Source organism: Pezoporus flaviventris, unplaced genomic scaffold (genome assembly GCF_033815535.1).
Source record: "Pezoporus flaviventris isolate CSIRO_AGI_PZ_B2104156 unplaced genomic scaffold, CSIRO_AGI_Pfla_v1 ptg000013l, whole genome shotgun sequence".
Lineage (NCBI taxonomy): Eukaryota > Metazoa > Chordata > Aves > Psittaciformes > Psittacidae > Pezoporus > Pezoporus flaviventris.
This window is the reverse complement of record NW_026892561.1, coordinates 17,407,019-17,424,940: the sequence shown is the minus strand read 5'-3', so window position 1 is coordinate 17,424,940 and position 17,922 is coordinate 17,407,019. Positions and strand designations below refer to the sequence as shown.

The following is a 17,922-nucleotide window of genomic DNA, read 5'->3' as shown; positions in this document are numbered from 1 at the left end:
TTCGTTGAGTGTCTTGTATTTTCTGCCTCTGCAAGTTTCACTTACAGAGGCATGATATTATAAACTTGGGGTTGAAGAGCCTGTTCACAGTGCAAAAAACATGGAGAGGGAAATAAAATAAATTTAAAAAGCAGGAGATCTGCTTTTTAAAGAACAGGATCTGTGAAGCTTTAGAAAACTGAAAATTATCCATGAGAATGCCAGGTTTGTTTCAACCTGAAATACCCCACCTGAACCAAAATGAAGCACTTCAGTTTTTCCCTCAGTGACTGGACTAGCTCAGAAAACAAAAAAGTACATTAAAAAGTCACTTTTTATATTACTTTAAAAATTTCAAAGAATTCAAGGAGTCCGGGAGTTTCTTTGTAAGGTGGTGGAATGAAGTGTTGTGATTCAAAGCACCAAGTTTCTCCAGGTTTTTCCTTAGCAAGAGCTACAATACCTGTCCTTTCTTGGCCAGAGGACTGTGCCCATCAGCACAACCAGCAATATCCTGAGTGATGCTCCTGTCCTGATTTGGGCTACTTAAAGAGTCTCGGGAGCGTCCCTCAGCCCCATCCCAAGCCAGAACTGTGATCACAGCAAAAGAGGACACTGCTCTGCCAGCTCAAGTCAGTGTCTCTCTCATATATTATTTTATTTGTTTTGTTGGTTTTTATTGAGAATGAAAAAATAATTTAAAGCGATTATCTGTACAGGGGTCAGGGGAATGGTTAACTGGTCAGAGGATCTGTGACCTCCCACAGCCAGGCCAGGGAGGGTTAGAGGAGGTGATTTACAGCTGTACAAAACGCAACAATCCCACCGAGGAGGAGTGGAGGGAGGGTGGGAGCTCTCACAGACTCAGAGAGGAGGGGTGGGAGGCTGTGCAGGGGCACAGTGGGGAGACAGGGTCTGGCCAGAGAGAGGCCAGACCCTCAAGTGACCTGAAGGGGTGTCTCCAGCATCTCCATGAGGAAGGTGTCAATGGGGGTGTCTCCAATCAGCTTGAAGAAGAAGAGGTGCTCCAGGCACTTCAGCCCGATGGACCGCAGTGCTGGCAGACGTAGAAGGAGTTTGGCAAACCTGGAAGAGAGCAGAGTCAGAAGCATGTGGGAGGCACTGGCTGCCCTCTCACAGGTGTTTCCAAGCCTGCAGCAGGGGCTCAGGAAAGAAGAGCCCAAATTCTCCCCCCAAAATGGCTTGGAAAGTTCTATCTTAGATTCCCCTATGCCTTCAAAATAAGCATTTCGCTCTGCATGTGTGGATGAAACATAGAATCATAGAATAGTTTGGGTTGGAAGGTACCTTCAAAGCCCATCTTCAATGATCAGGGACATCTTAAATTAGCTCAGGTTGCCCAGAACCACATCCAGCCTCAACTTTAATGTCCTCAGGGATGTATGTTTTCCAAAACAGATTTTAGCATTTTAAAATATAAAATCCAAACAAATAAACAAACAAAAAACCAACCAACCAACCAAAAAACAAAACAAAACAAAAAAAAAACACCAAAACCCCCAAAAGATACATCCGGATTCTCTCTCCAAGACTTACATCTCCATGGTGCCATTTCAATCCTTCTTGGGAAGAAGAATCTTTCAAAACTCCCCAGCCTCCCAAGAGTGTGCAGCCCCTCGGCAGTGCCTCTGCCAGCCACTGCCTCTCGTTTCGAGGCACAGCTGCAAGGGGGTGCAGCAGGCAGAGTGCATCCCCCTCCCCATATCCCACTTGTAGAATTCTGCAGTCACATCCAGAGCCAAAAATAGTAGAAGATGCTGTGGGCACATCACTTGGCTGGTGGCAATGGGGATGGGTCCAGCTGCCGGTGCTTCAAGAGCTCGGCCAGTAGAGGGTATGATTGGATTGAAAAGCAAGAAAAATGAACCCCGCCAGCACCAGAAAGGCTCTGGCCCAGGATTAGGGCACGGAGAGGACAGGCCAGCCTGTGGGAGCTGGGCTGCTCAAGCAGTTCTGGTTGGTGTCCTCCTGTCGTTTTTAGGGTGGCTAGCACAGACACCTCTGCCTCAGTCTTCTCTTCCCACGGTGGGTGTTGTGCTGCCCTGAGCTGCCTGCCTTGCTGGGGGACACTCACCGCCCTGGCTGCTCGGGGTACTTCTGCTTTGTGTAGGCTTCCAGCGTGGCATAGACCTTCTCCCTCAGTGATTCCACTTCTGAAGGGCTGGACAAACCTTTAGCATCTGGATGAAGGAGAAAATAGGGGTAGGGAAGAAATCATTGCAGGGGGCATTTCCACTGCAGAGTGACTTCTTGTAGGGGTAGGAGAGGACTCAGACTCTCTGTAATCATGGACCCAGGGACTGGAACAAATCTGTCTGCAGCCCTACCTGATGCTCACTGACACAGCCCTCCTGCCTGCGATCTGCCATGGCCGAGAGGGTGTGCATGCCACCTGGGACTGCCCCAGGTCTCAGACTTACCTGGGTTAAACAGGACAATGGCTCGCAGGCACCCCAGCTCTGACTTATCCATCTGCATGTCTTTCATTTTGGACACCAGTTCTGTCAAAACCCTGCATACAGTGACATGGGTAGGAAGATGAACACAGACAGGTATAGGCATCAAGGTGGCTGACTGAAAATCATCTGGGACAGGCACTGGGAATATCCTATATTCTTCTCTGCAGGAAGAGGCAGCTTTGAAGGAAAACCATGCCACACACTCCTCAACAGCACTCAGGGACCTGAGCACCGAATTCGCTCCTGTTCTCATTTTGCTCAGCATGTGGTCTCTGTGCTCCATTTGGACCATGGAGAAAATTTGCACCCACTTAAGGAAAACCACATGGGATTTTCTCCACATTTCACTGTGCAAAACATGTGAAGCATCCCAGTTGTGTAGGAGTGGTAATGTGCTGCCCTGCCAGGCAAGAAGCTGGCATGGTATGGATGGTACATATGCAGTTGGTACATGAGCAAGTTGGGGTATAAGGCTTTGCCAGATAAAGCTCTTGCTGATCAGTATTAGCTGTAGATCCAGCTATGACAAACTCTAGAGAAAAGGCAGAGAAGCATTCCTCCCCCTGCACACTCAACCAAAGATCTCCTTCTGCAGCTGCAAATCTCTTTCAAGGTGCTTTCATTCCATTTTTGATTTTTAAGCCAGTCAAGCATCCCTTCCTCATTCTAAACTAGTCCTGTCCCAGATGATCATGGGTTCTTACTAAGGATATGTTGCCCATTCAGAGGGGAAAGACAGAGCCAGCCTGACCACTACTGCTAGGGGTGGCAGAAACAGGCCACGCACCTGTCAAAGATGGAGCCCACACCAGCACTGTGGGCACTGCTGCGGTGCACATGCAAGCCCGTGGCCAGAAGGATGCCATCCTGCACTGACACAGAGCGATGGGAGAATGAGGCAATGAGCAGCTCATTCCATCCTGCAAGAGAAGGTGCGTAGGACACAAAAGACAGTTAGCAAAAGAAAATCAGTCCCACATGGAGAAGGAGAGCTGGTTTCAGATGGGGCTCGCAAGAGAGATAGGACCCCAAGTGCCAACTACACCCTTGCCAACACTGCAAGGAGTGGCAAATTGTGACCAGCAGCAACGAAGGTGCAGAAAAGGACTCAGGGAAGGGGGAGACACTATTTTTTTCATTTTGCACATTACACACTAGTGTGCCCCACACATAGTAAGTTCTGCAGTTACAGGAATTACATTAATAAGACATTTATTCACGCTTCTCCAGCCCTCCTACATGTCTGCATAAAGAGAGGAACAAACAGCAGATTCCACCGTGCCACAGACAGCCTCTACCAACTGCCTATCACGGCCCATGATGGAGTGCTTGCTCTGTTATAGGGCAAGCAGGGACAGATCAGATCAGGATTTCACATTCACCATCCTGCCTGGCTGGCACAGCACACAGTCCAGAGGAGGGACAATGGATCCAAGGATATCCCCAGAGACCCCAGGTGGGAACATTACCTGCCCGGAGGAGAATGACTTGATCTTCCAGGGTCAAGTCAGAGAAGTGAGGGATTCGCTTGGCCCACTCAACAAGTGTGAAGAGCTGCTTGTCAGCTGCGTGGCATATGTTGGTAACAGGGTCATTTGTCTAATTAAGAGCAATATCAAAGGGAAAAGAGGAAAAGAGAATCTGTCAATGAAAAATCTTTGACAGTCACTGTCTGTTTTGCACATGGTATCAGATCAAATGAATGATACTGAGAGCCACAAGTGAAATGATCAAACTGACAATAATCTCAGCTGTGCTGGGAAGAGAAGATATTTATTACCACTATCCCCTCTACAACCAGCCAAATCAGCTGGTTGCTAAGCTTTTCTGTTTGCTTGCTCTTTGCAAAGCAAGTCCTGCATGGCAGGCTATAGTCCTACTCCCCAGGGCGTATCTGATCATCATCAAGCAGCCTCTGAATGGGCATGAACAGCAGTTTCATCCAAACCAGTAAAACCACAATAAACCTGCTGAGTCCAGCTCCATTCCAGTCTTGGTCACTTGGGGCAGACAAGCAGTGTCCCAGGCTGAGAATCTCCAGCATTCAGCTATCCCCCTATTGACTCATTGAAACCAAGGGGAATTTAAGAAAACAGCTAGGAATTTAATGTGTAGCCTGTTTTCTAGTCATTCAGAGTAGCTTCAAATGAAAAATGGTTACTGATTTTTAGGCAGTGCAAACCAAAAACCCCTTGCAAAAATGGTAGCCATTCACATGGGGTTTAGCTTTTCAAATCACACCTCAAAGGCTCTCATCTCAAGCTGCAAGTGATGTCAGTGCCCTTACCGAGCTCTCTGTATTCACATCGTTGTATGCTTCTGTCTTGGGTTCGACTGCCAGCTCAGCTTCTAGGATCCTCTCCACAGGCATGTCCTCGCTGCCACCGCTTGTGGACTCGGCTTCGTTCTCGCTCCGCTCCCTACTCCTCTGCCTCTCCTCCTGCACAGCTGCAGAACAGAAACATGGTTCTACATCCACAGCAACACTTACCTGCTTGTGATGGGTCTCTTTCTTCTGGGAGGAAACTCGCTCAGGAGGTTGAGAGCAGAAAATAAATGGATATTTAAAATGTACATCCAGAAAAATGGCTGCCATCACCACCCCCCGATAACATTGGGGTTGTTGTAGAACAGTGGCCTCCAAATCTGATGAAAAGTTGTGATTTCCAAGATATGAAGCTCCAGAATATAAGAAAGAGGAGCTGATACCTCCAGGTGGCAGCCTGAACTCAGCCGTAACTAGGTGCTGGAGGAGGCAGGAGGGACCCAGGACCCAGACACCAAGGTTTGGTGCTCTCACACCATGCTTTGAACACTCCCACAGTGGCTAGCACATTCAGCAGCAGGATGGTCCATCACCCCAGCTGGATCAACACATGCTGCCTAACTCGTTCCTGAGCAAAAGGTTATGCAGCCTGGCCCAGCCCTTGTGCCACCTTCTCCTCCACTACTTCTCTTCCCAGCCCTCTGCAATAGACAGTAGTTCCTAGCACCTCTGAATGCCCCAATGCCTTCACTCTCTTCTCCCATCTCTGTACATTTTCCAAAATATCTACTATCCAGAGAAATACAATCACTGAAATTCTCTCCAGATCTCACCTATTAAATCCCAGGGCTGCTGGGTGTGTGGAAGCCAGGTTGGTGTAGAACACGTGTATGCGGTATGCCATGCCTTGTGCTCAATAGAAGCCCTGGGTACATATTTTTGTTAAAGAAAATCCCGACGGGAAGAAAATCCTGCTAAAAACCAAGTGACCAGCAGGTGTCATGTCGGTTTAGCTCATTGCTGGGCAGAAATGTCCCCAAACGAAATCCTGCTCGCATCACTCTTTTGTGTGAGCATACAGCACCAGGCAGGTGCCCAGAGTGCCCCATAACCCCTAAGGGACAAGTAGGCAGCTGGCCCGGTCTCAAAGAACGGCCTGTGGTGAGCTGTAGGCAGTTATACACCTGAAATGAAAGGTTCAGGGGGAAGAAACTGGTGGCAAAGCTAGCCCCTGCCATGCAGACGTTGGTGCTTCAATATTCAACAGCTGAATGTCTTCCCCACCTGTTAGCTAAGCACCAGGCAGTCAGTATTCAAAGGAGTGGAAAACCACCAGGGCCAAGGGATTAAAAAGTCCTTTAAGAGGAGAGGGGACCTGCATAAACAGGAGGGGACACCAAGAAAGGAAAAACTCAGCAAGTCCACAGCTCATAGCAAGCCTGCAGGAGAATTTGACCCCCATTGTCTCAATTAAGTAAGTGCTGATGGAAGAAGGGTGTGACAAGCTTTTAGGTCAGGTACTTGGATTAGGAGATTTCTTTCCCATTTGTCTTTATAGCTCTGCTGTTTGCAGTGGTGTCAGGAAGTAAGTCCTTGCATCAGTCTTGCCTTACTCTGGCTTATATTAGGGTGCTTTCAGGAGAAGGGCCAAACCACAGGAGGTTCCTCAGCACTGAGACTTACAACCACTTTGAAATTCTCTGCATTTCTCCCAGTTTGGAGGATGTGCTTACCAGGACTGCCCAGCTCTGGGGAACTGGCTGCACCCAAGGAGGTGGCTCAGTGGGACATAGAGCCTGGCACTGAGGGAGGACAACATGGGATGCTCTCCTATGTGCTAACCAGCTGGGGGCATCATTTGTCCTCCTTAGAGTAATGGACAGGAAGAAGCCAGGGAAGTGTTTCTAAAGTCATCAGAATCTTAGCGGAAAGTCATCCAAGGTTCCATCCATGTCCAAGCTGCAATATGCCCCCAGTTTCAGCAGCTCCCAGAAAGCCCCTGTGATTATTGCAGCCAAACCCCCACAGAGCCCACCAAGATCCTGGTGTTTAAATTTTCAAGCTCTGCAAAGGAAAGTTGAGTTGACACCCTGGTCCTTTGAACCACTTTGCACCCAGCTGGAAGGGAGAGCTGTGCCTGGGATTAGGTTTTTGATTCAGCTTGGCATTTTGCAGTCCCCCACTGCGCTAAGCAATTGAAGCAGCACAGCATTGATGATACTGCAGGGAACAGGACAAGATCAAAAATGCCCTGAAGCTGTCAGTGTGGGTTTTTAGAATGCTCTAGCCTTGGAGTGCTACAAGAGCCAGATTTGCCCTAAAGAATGTAAGGAAAATTTCTTTAAGCCCATGCCTTCCACCAGCCCTCACATACCTTCCCTCTTCATGCCCATCACGAGGCACTTCTGATAGCGGCAGTACTGGCAGCGGTTGCGTTGGCGCTTGTCTATGAGGCAGTCCTTGTTGTCACGGCAGGTGTAGACCAGGTCCTTCCGGATTGTCCTCTTGAAGAAGCCTTTGCAGCCCTCACAGCTGTACACCCCATAGTGCTTCCCTGGAGAGGCAAGGGGAGACCATGAGTGGGCAGGTAAGTATCTGCCCTTCCCTCCAGCGTGAAGGAGCTTGAAACAACCCCAAAGGTGAAAACCCTGACTGCACAGTATCACTTCAGCAGGCCTGAGTTGGCTTCAGGGGTTCTTTCCAGTAATAGTGACCAGTAGCAGTTAAGCTATAGGAATGCTGCTGTGATAAGGAGGGACTGCATCCCAGGGCAAGGATGTGGAGCCACATCTTGGATGCAGTACAAGTGCATTAAAGCCGTAGGTAGCAAATGGGGTGCACTGATACAGAGGTGGTCTGCAAGGCACAGCCAAGCTGCAGGTCTCTGGAGTAGAAGAGAAAACCAGGCATAGGCAAAGCCTTGCTAACACAAAGCACAGGTAAATAAGAACACAATCTTTTATATTTACCTTTTAAAAACGGGGACAAAATGTAAAATATTATAGATTATACACATAAGGGAGAAAAAGACAGCTTTTAGGTTTGCTCTCTTTTGGGCACAGCACAGCTAATCTGCAAAACCCTTGGGTAAGCCATACCTAACTATGAGTCCTACAATGCCAGTATGGCACCAGCAATCCTCCACAGGGTTCATTCCTGCACGAGCATTGCTTCAGAGCATCACGGGAGTCTTCATTGCACAAAACCTTTTCCATGAAAGAAAACCTCCTACCTGAGGACCTGTCCCCACAGATGGCACAGATGTGTTTGGCTAAGGATCCTGGGCTTGTAGATGGATAATTCATGTTCCCAATCCCTGGGAGACCTGGCAAGGGTTTGACATCCTCTGAGCTGCTGACATTGTTCAAGATATTGAGCTGCAATAGCAGAAGCCACAAGACAGGTTAGAGGATCAAGACTCATACTCCAGTGAAACCATCCCCAAATTGAGCTGACCCCTCCTTTATTGTTCCTGCTGGGCTCATCCCATAAGCTTATCACCAGCAACTCCATGGGGCTGCCATGGGCAGAGAGACATCCTCTGGTGAATCCAGCTGGAGCAGTTTAAGCAGATGCCTGGTAGCAGATATTGCCTCTCATCCTGCCCTGATGCTGTAACCAAAGCCAGTACTCAGCATAGCTATAAAAGAGCAGGCAGCAACCCTCAGCTGCTCAGTTACAGCTTCGAAGCAACAGCGCTGGCTTCGTTAGAGGATGCTGATCTCTGCTTGCAGCCTTGAGCACTAATAGCTTAGTAAGGAACAGCTTTGCAGCCAGGAGGCAGTTTGTTGCAGTGAAACCTACACTGCTGCATGGCTAGGGAAGCCCTAATGATGTTGAGTGGGTTAGCTTCCCTGATTCACGATAAACAGATCTGCATGAACACATAAAAACATGGCCATCTTGGTCATTCCCTGGGACTTAGGTCCCTAACACTATCACAGCCTCGGGATTGGAGCAGGTTTGGGGTTACCAGCTGAAGAAAAAGGAAGGGGCTGAGCATCTAAAAGTCAGCTTCAGTAAGATGCAGACAAATGGCCCAGAGCCCCCAGCTGAGATCCCCAGGAGCTGCTCGTGGCTGCTGCAAGTTAAAGGTTACAAACCGACATCGATTAGAGACCAAAGCCTGATGTTGCCCAGGGCTTCGTTTTATTGCTATTTGCTTTCTAGCTGTTGTTGGCAGTGTAGTAAGGATTAAGGGCCATTGAGCACGTCTTTTCCAAAGCTGTCTGGGCAGAGCAATGTCTCCCCAAAACCACTATGAAATCATCTTTCCCACTGCCGTTCTTTGAGAGCTGGGAATGGTTTCTTCATTATTGAGCCTGTTTTTAGCAGTCACCCCAATTTATCAGATAAAGTTCTTCTTCCCAGCAAGAAGGTGAAACTAGGGACACAAAACAAGGCTTTGAATGAAAATCCAGCTACAGATATAAAGTCTCCATAACATCTAAACCACTAGATTTCATGCATGCTGTTGCAAGTTCTCGGTTTGCTCCAAGAAACTGCCCATTTACCATCAAAAAGTATAATTTCCACAGGGAATTTCAGGAAAGAAGAAGAAGAGTTCATCCCATTGGGATTTTTGGACTGGTCATTATGAAAAAATAAAAAGGTGAAGCCTGTATTTATCTTCCTTCACACTTTCCCTGTATTTTCAAAGCTTCAAAGGTCTGATGACATTGAAAATACAAATTATCCAGCAAAAAAATTACCACATTAGGAGCCAGGTTGTTTTGCTCCTCTGGAAAATAGAAGTGCGCTGGGAATAATTGCCCAGAGGAATACAGGTTCGCTCTCCCCAGCAGAAACCCAGCCCAGGCACTGGCAGCTGTAAATATAATGCTTCAACATTGGCCCAAGAAAAAGGGAAATCAAAACCCTTCCTCCCCACAAGTATCCAGCCACCTTTTTTTAATCCTGAAAACTTCTTGGCAAGATGCTGAGCCAGGAGGAATTTCTTATGGTTTATAATGTTACCCAGAGTTCAGCTACTACCTTTTCTTTCTGGCTGCACTTTAAGACAGTAACAGGGAGAGAGGATGTATGGGAGGGGGAGGGAATGGGGCAGTTTTAGCCATCAGTGTCCTCAGAGCTTGACTCTGGCAGGTTAAGTGCAATCACGTATGATATCTGGGACAACTACTTGAACCCAAATCCATTAGCTGCCTCTCTGCTGAATCCCCAAGGCCCAGCTGTCTCCTTGCATTAGAGGCAACACAAGTGAAACCTGCTCCTCAGAGCTGGGAACTTGGCACAGTGCCTAGGTTGGGGAAACCACTTCCCGGTTGCATCCCCATCCCCAAAGGAAAGGCTTCCACACAGCCAGTGCTGCCACAGCTCCACCACCACAAAACACCTGCCCTGGATGCCATGTGTACAAGTCAGGTTTATGGGGAACAGCTGGTGGCGCACAGGAAAGAAGGATGCCGGGTGCACCCACTGCAGTCAGCCCAGATCCATGCAGGAGCTGAGGATGCTGGTAAAAGCTAAACCAAACCTGCCAAATCACCCTATACTCTCTCAGAGAATTCAGGGGCCTCCCCACACCACCCTTTCCCAGGCAGGCACAAGGAAGAGCTTCAGACAGACTGTGTAGTTAGAGTAGTATATGGGGCAGAGAGGGCTTGAGGACCATAGAATCATAGAATTGTTAGGGTTGGAAAGGACCTTAAGATCATCTAGTTCCAACCCCCCTGCCGTGGGCAGGGACACCTTATGCTAAATCATATCACCCAAGGGCTCGTCCAACCTGCTGCTTCTTCAGCAGAAGCCCAGAGGCTTTTGAGTACTTCCTACCTTCAGGTCTCACTAATAAAACACAAAGTCTTGTTAATAAAAGGCAGAATTCCTACTTAGATCTGAACTCCCAGAACATTTCAGCACACTAACAAAATTCCATGCTGCCACCTTCTTCCCAGCCATGCCAGAGGTGGTGCCAGGTTCTTGGGCAGCACATTCCTGTCTCTGGCCCACAAAGCCACACCGGGAGGCTCCCAGCCCTGGGAAAGCACCAACCCTAACACCTGAGTCTCTCTGCTGTCTGAGTGAGCTCAGGCAGTAAGGATAGTAGGGCCTTGTTTTTCTTCAGGCCAAGTTTATGTGCAACACAGAGTATGTGGCTGGCATTTAGCACTAACATTTGCCTCTCTCTAGAAAGTCTGTCTCCTTTCCAAACAATGAAACAAAGCAGATATCCTTTTGCAGGAAGAGGAATGCTTCACATGCTGCAGCCCTTGGTCATCCTGACTACTTCTATGTACAGTAATTACATACACTGCAAAAGATGCAGTGAAGGAGAGCTGGACTGCACCCACAGTGAGAACTGACCTGGGAATTCTCTCCTCCCACTTACTGTGCAGGGTATCTTGAAATATGTACAGGTGTCTTCTCTGTGTCTGTGCCAGTGGGGGTTATGCAGAAAGATTCATGTGCTGGAAATTGTTCTTTACAGCTCATCTCCCAAGTGAGATGAGCTGGTGGCCAAAAACCACCAGACTTCACACCAGCCAATCCACACCCTCAAATTTTGGGACCTGATGCAGTCTAAACACTGTGAATTGTAGCAAAGCAAGTATGCGCATCTGCATACCTGTGGACTTGCATGTGTCACAAAATTCATGCCCGGGGCTGAAGGCAGTGAGACGGGGTGTGAGCTGATGGAGGACGCAATGACTCTGTACGGTGAGCCCAGTGAGTTCACTGGAGACCCGATGGCATTCATGGGGGATGGCAGAGACCGGGAGGCGTTCGCAGGGGCTTCGAGGTAGTTGTGGTGCCCCTCCACCGAATTTCCCGAGGAAAGGCTTGATGACAGGCTCACAGATGTGGAGCTGGCATGGACAGGGGAATCTACAGGGAAAAGCAGAGAGATTAAATACACTATGAACAAGGCTGGCTGTACAGCTATCAGCTGCCCAGCCTTGGTCATGTTCTTCCTAGTAGCTGGTGCAGTGCTGTGTTTGGGCTTCAGTCTGAGAACAATGTTGATAACTCACCAATGTTTTAGTTGCTGCTCAGTAGTGCTTACCCCGATCGAGGACCTTTCTGTCTCTCATTCTCATGCTCTGCTAGGAGGGAGCAGAGCCAGGACACCTGACCCAAACTAGCCAAAGGGATATTCCATACCACAGTACAACATGCATGGTATATAAACTGGGGAGAGTTACCCAGAAGGGACTGACCAGTGCTCAGGATGGGTTTGGTGTTGGTCAGTGGGTGTTGAGAAATTGTATTGTGCATCACTTGTGTTTTCTGAATTTTCATTTATCCCTTTTTGTTGCTCTCTAATATTGTTAACAATATTGTTATTTCTGGTATTATTTCTATTATCATTGTATTTTACTCAATTGCAATTATTAAATTGTTCTTATCTCAACCTGCAGGTTTTGCATTTTCACTTCTCCGCCCCATCCCACCTGAGGGGAAAAAGGTGGGCAAGCGGCTGTGTGGTACTTAATTACCAGCCAGGTCTAAACCATGACATCAAGGCTGTAAGCCAACCAGCAAACATGTCTTATGCTATAAAGGGAAAGAGCAAAATGTTGGTTATGGTACACAACATAGAGTTACATACAACAACAAAACGTATTATAAAGACAACACTTTATACTCAAATCTGCTTTCACTGCTTTGATGCCTCAGCTGACTTGGAAGAAGGCACCACTGCCTGCCTGCTGCTGGTCTTCTCTGAATTACTCTCTGAGGTCCCATTTCTTTTGTCTAAGCTGGTGCTAGAGACAGTGCACAACTGAAACCATGAAATCTCCACTGATCAGGCTGCAAACCCCTGAATACTTCCCATGTCTTATGAAGCACCTTTGCTCTCTGCGATGGCTCAGGCATCATGCTCAGCAGGCTCCTCTTGCCATGGCTTAGCTCCTTCCCTTCCCACTCACCAACCCACGATGCTATTTCACATCATCCTCCAGCTGTCAAAACTTAATGCCAGCATTTTCTGCAGAAGCTGGAGCAATGGAGGACAGAAACTGCCCATGACATGCTAGCAATGCAGATTATAGGACAAGGCATCCCAAAAATATTTTGTCCATTACTTTTCCTCACATAGTATGAGACAGAGCAGAGAATATTCCCACAGATGTTCCTGGGCAGACAATTTCAGAGACACAAGGAAAGAGGGTTTCCTCTTCCCACACTAAAGAACCCCAGTGCACATTGCCAAACTAAGTCTCAGAGTAGCCCCATGAGACCAATCTGCCCCTGAACCCCACTGGGAAGGAGGAGGTATAGAAAAGCAATATAAACTTGAGCATTGCCACTTCAGGGCAGTCTCTGAGGCTGAATGCCTCACCCAAGGTCTAAATGCTTTCTTCTATAGGACCAGTCTCCTATTCAGAGGGTATCTGGGCATCAAATGCCCACTAGTTCTGATAGGTTATGTATCTAGCTGTATTTTAAGGATTTATATGACCTTTTCTCCCTCCCCTAGAATTCACCAACCCCAGTTAGCAATAGCTGTATTAACATTTCAATGAACCATTGTTTCTCTGTTGTTTTGTCAACACAGGAGATCATTCCCTGGAGTAGCAAGGAAAAGATGTTGTGTGGGAAGGTCACACAGTTGGTTTTCCATGGCTGGCATAAAGGATTCTTGCTCCCATTGCATTTGCAAGTAAGGGAGCACTTTGGTGTTTTGTTTGTTTGGGTTTTTTTTCCTCCTTTTACCATTATTGCAAAGTTATTTACGTGACAGTGTTTGTATTTTACCTGAAGTAACAATCAAATCTGATTCAAAGGGAAGATGCACAATAAAGACGGGAAAAGGTCAGCTTGCTGAATAACATTAAAGACATTTGTCAGAGTCAAGGAGGACTAGATCTGCCGTTATCAACCCACTTCAGACTTAATTCTGCAGGAGGGGTGGGGGGAGAAAAGGTCTTTGTCAATTCTTGCTTTGGCTTTTTGGATCAATTCTCCCAGTGGGAAAGCAATGTGCAGAAAGAGGAAGCCGGCTTAATGACAACAGCAGAAGCCTTAGAGGCAGCAAGGCGGTCTGAAGGCAGAGCCAGGGCTCCTGCCTGCTGCTGGAAAGAGCCATCTCGCATCCCCCTGCCACCATCATGGAGACAAGCAGCCTATTTTCTGTTAATAGACAGCAAAATCTTTCCTTGTAATGGCTTCCAAGCGCGAAAGACTTTCACCCCAGACACAAGTGCCAGGAGAGCATTTAGCAGTGGGCAGAAGATGTGGTTTTCCTGCCCCTCCCCATTACCTATGAGCTCAGCTCACAGAGGCACCTCAGTTGTTTCCTGGGACTTTAAAGGACTTGTGCCAGAGAAAAGCAAATGCATTTTTCATCACCTGTGAGTAGTCTGGTACCATAGCATGCAGTCCTGCTCAGCATCTGTAGCACAGACTTACAAAGAAATTGCTTTTATGCCTCTTTAAACAGCTAGATAAACAACATTGCCTTTGAGGATTCTTCAGCTTGGAAAATAAACTCCTGAAGGGGAGACTGCGCAGAAATCTATCACACTAGGACAGCTGAGGAGAAGCATGATTCTTCATCCTTTTCCATTAACACAGAAAAGGGCATATTTTGAAAGTATCATGCAGAAGATTTAAACCAATAAGAAAAGACTCCCAGGAGAGTTATTTAACTGTTTGCATTTACATCAGACCTTACAGAAACGTTGTCACCATTAAGTTTCTCCATTAGAAAGGTTCCCAAGGACGGAGAGCAAAGCCAAGCAGACTGCTGTCCAGGACAAGCCCCATGGTGTGCTTGTGTCAGTGCCAAGAAGGCTATGGCCAGGTGAATCCCCTAACCTCCAAGATGGGATCAAAAGTTGAAACCAGGAATTGTGAACAGCTTGCACCTACCTTTTTTACCCTAGCAATGAGACGTCAAAGAAATACGAATGCATGAAGGAGATGGACAGAGAAATGGAAATATCTACTGGCAAGCACAGTAGATATTTTTTACACCTTTACATAGGTGTAAAGGCAGGCTTTGCCAGGGCTTGATGATACACACCAGAGCTAACAAGCATGTTTCCACAGTGCCTGGCCATGCTGTCCCGCTAAGGCTGTGACAAACCCATTGGTGAAAACCTCCCGTGTTAAGTTACCATTTTACTCATGAATAATTTTATCCACCTGTTACAGACTGTAATACAAACTGCATGAAGAAGCGTTGAAACAAAAGGAAAACCAAAAAAGAGAAAAAAAAAGGGGGGAAAGGGGCGAAGTAAAGCACTCCTGCAAGGTGGTCCAAACTTTGACTCTCAGTCTCTCCCTGGGATAAGTTTGTCAAGTCAGTCCCTGTGGGAGCAGAAATGAACCCTCCTGCATTGAGAAAATTTCCCACTCTGGGGAAATAATTCCTCTCAGGTTGTAGTGCTCCAAGAGGGATATAACCTGGTAGCAATCACATCTTATCAGCCTGTGCAAGCAGCAATTTGCACAACTGGCAAAAGGTGTCCAGAAAGAGCCATACCAAAGCACCTTTAACACCGGGGTTACTTAGTTCCTGAGCTGAGTAACCTCAAAGTTGCCTCAGACCAAAGGAGCCAGGGTGGCTTGGACAATGCAAACAGCAGATATTACAAGTATGATTAAATTTGGTAAAAAAAAAATTAAATGAATCTGCAGGAAAATGCTGATGCTCTGTGTCCCACATTTCTCAACAGAAAGCAGCCAGAAAGACCTTGGGCTTGCAGTGGCGGCATGGCCTTCCTCAAGGTATTTTCTTCCATGATTTGGGAGACAGCCAGAAACGACAGCATAGCAGCAGAGCAAGGCCAGCAAGTAGCTGGTCTGCAGCAGAGAAGCAGCTCTGGGACAGAGCAGAGGGCACTGAAGAGACGGGACTCAGTCCTGCATGACTGCTACAGCCGGCTGCCTCTGCCTTTGCAGTAGCACTTGGCACAGGTGACATTTACACAGGCCAAAGCGGGCCCCGAGTCTGTCCGTCAGGTAATGTGAGGTGACAAGCAATGCCGGGGTTCAGCCGGCTGTGCCGGAGCCCCGCAGAGCAGAGGGCAGCCCTGCATCGGGAGAGAGGGCTCTGTGGCTGGCACAGCCCCTGCCTGTGGGCTCCCACACTGACCAGGTCCCCCATGTCTGCTGGGGAAGATGGGCTGAGACCCTGCATCCAGCATCAGGGCTTGCTACTGCTTTTAACCACCTACTCCAGATTCAAGATCAACTTACTTCTGATCCGCAAATGGAGCTGTTTGTGTCTTTCTCCTCTATCTCCCTCCTCCACATCAATGCTTGGACATTTCAGGGAAGCCTGACACTATTTATTTCTCTCCTGGAGGAGCAGAGGTACAGAGGACAAGGGGGAGCTGCCCTGTGTAGCTTCTCTGATGTCTCTCCTGCAAACAGCCTACAGAGAAGTCGGTGCCTCAATCAACCCTCCGCAAGCTCTCTTCTACAGGAGCAGACACAGTCCAGCCTCCTCTTTGCAGGAACCAAAGCCTGAGAAGAAGAAACCTGCTTCTGGGTGCTTTGCTCTTTCAAACTGTCTCTGCAAATGTATCACATCACTTGCTGCAGACAGCAGCTGTGTGTTGAAAGCGTGCTCACACACACAATGTCCATCCTGTTGCTTTAGCGCTCAGAATAAAGATCATATCTAATAATCATTCTGCTGACATTAGAAAAAAATAATGAGAGAAGATCCTAAGAACTACTTCACTCTCATACGCTCAAGGACATAAGCATTACCTTCATGCACCAGTCACTGAAGCAGAGGACACACAGCTATGATACTTTGCTTCCACCGGTGTTTCATCTCCACCTTAGCAAAATCGTAGTCCAGTGATGGGAAACTTACATGAATAGCCTTATAAAATCAGGAATAGAACACCACTGGCTACATCACAGCAGATTCATAGGTGTTTGACAGATGCACGTGGAGAGCACAAACTCCAGGTCCACTACACCAGTGCTGAACAGCCAGGTCTGGGCTAACATGGCTACGCTGATCCAGGACCTACATTAGCTCAATAAGGCCAGGTTGGATACCTTTGTGCTATGACCACTTCACAGGTAAAGCTGGGGCAGACATAAAAGCAAAGACTATCTACAAGAGTGTGCAAGTGACCCCAAATGCCTTGGAAAAGGCAGCAGGAAGATAAGCATCCAAGCTGCAGCCAATAAAGCTGTCTTGATTTACACCCAAATAATGACAGGAAATACCAGTCTCAGTAATTACATTTGAGCAGAAAGTGGAATGAGGATGCAGAGACCAGAAACATCCAAGCTCTAAGTACACTGTCTTTTGAACCAGTATGGGTTGCAAGTTTGTTATGGTTAATGCCTTCCGCTGTAACACCTAGCAAAGCCTCAAGGGAAAAGATGTCCATGCTAAACACTGGGGTCTTTCTTCAAATAAGGCCTAAAGCAGTCAGGCTTCCTGAGACCTGAGAATCTCTGGTAAGCCTAGAGATGATGACACTTTCAGCCTTTAATTTTCTTTTTAATGTTAGAATCAAAAGCTGTAACTTTTCAAATAGTGAAAACCACGCTTGTGCTTCTGAGGCCCCAGATATACATGAAAGAGGTTCATATCATTCACACGAGCAATTAAAGTTGTCCTGCCTGACACACGACTAGCAAAACTTCGCAGATACTTCATCCTCCGCAGATCAGAGAGCACCAGGAAGTGGGAAGAGACATGAACAGAAGGGCTGATTTCAGGAGAGGAGCACGGGCGTGTGTGGGAGGTACAGCTTGGCAGGCAGCTCGTCCTTGGGGACGACCTTCAAGGGGAAGTACCTGTGAGAAACAGTCCTGAAACTGGATGCAGTTATGCAGCAGAGAACCCAGGTTAACTGGGACCAAAGTTTTCCTGCTATGTCTGCAGGAGTAGTTTTTATTTAATACATGGAAGCTAAACTGAGTAACTGTACCCTTTCTGGTGGTATTTTTAACTGTCCAAGCAGATTTCCACAGGCAGTACAGATTGCCATGCTAATATCCTACAGAAAGGTTATTGTTTTCACCTTGCTTTTAAGGTCCAGTAACCTTTGTGCTTCCATCTTCCTGCTCAACTTGGAGTCAATAAATAAGGCAGCCTTCCCCTGCAGCTAACACACATGGAGGAGCAAAATTTTTTGGAGGTGTGCTGGCACATACATGAGCAGGGGCTTCTACAACAGGGATCTGCACAGGGCGGGAGAGAGTTTCCCTAAGCTCTCTGGGTGCTGGGAAGAGTTGCCCCTTTTACTC

The 17,922-nt window shown here is 47.5% G+C and overlaps 1 protein-coding gene across 5 annotated transcripts in view; it reads right to left on the bottom strand.

Moving 5' to 3' along the window:
• Positions 1–612: 612 nt before the first annotated feature.
• RXRG (retinoid X receptor gamma) overlaps positions 613–17,922 on the bottom strand; it is a 38,356-nt gene continuing 21,046 nt past the window's right edge. For 4 of the 5 annotated variants that reach the window (XM_061451913.1, XM_061451912.1, XM_061451916.1 and 1 more), the window contains exons 2-10: positions 11,315–11,574; positions 7,958–8,102; positions 7,100–7,279; positions 4,747–4,907; positions 3,929–4,058; positions 3,247–3,379; positions 2,421–2,512; positions 2,075–2,180; positions 613–1,065 (exon numbers count right to left, since the gene is read on the bottom strand). In XM_061451913.1, the coding sequence (XP_061307897.1) occupies positions 918–1,065; positions 2,075–2,180; positions 2,421–2,512; positions 3,247–3,379; positions 3,929–4,058; positions 4,747–4,907; positions 7,100–7,279; positions 7,958–8,102; positions 11,315–11,574 (1,355 nt within the window). In that variant the 3' untranslated portion in view covers positions 613–917. Of the gene's footprint in view, positions 1,066–2,074; positions 2,181–2,420; positions 2,513–3,246; positions 3,380–3,928; positions 4,059–4,746; positions 4,908–7,099; positions 7,280–7,957; positions 8,103–11,314; positions 11,575–15,391; positions 15,882–17,922 lie in introns of those variants that run through there. The other variant, XM_061451914.1, reaches the window with a different exon arrangement.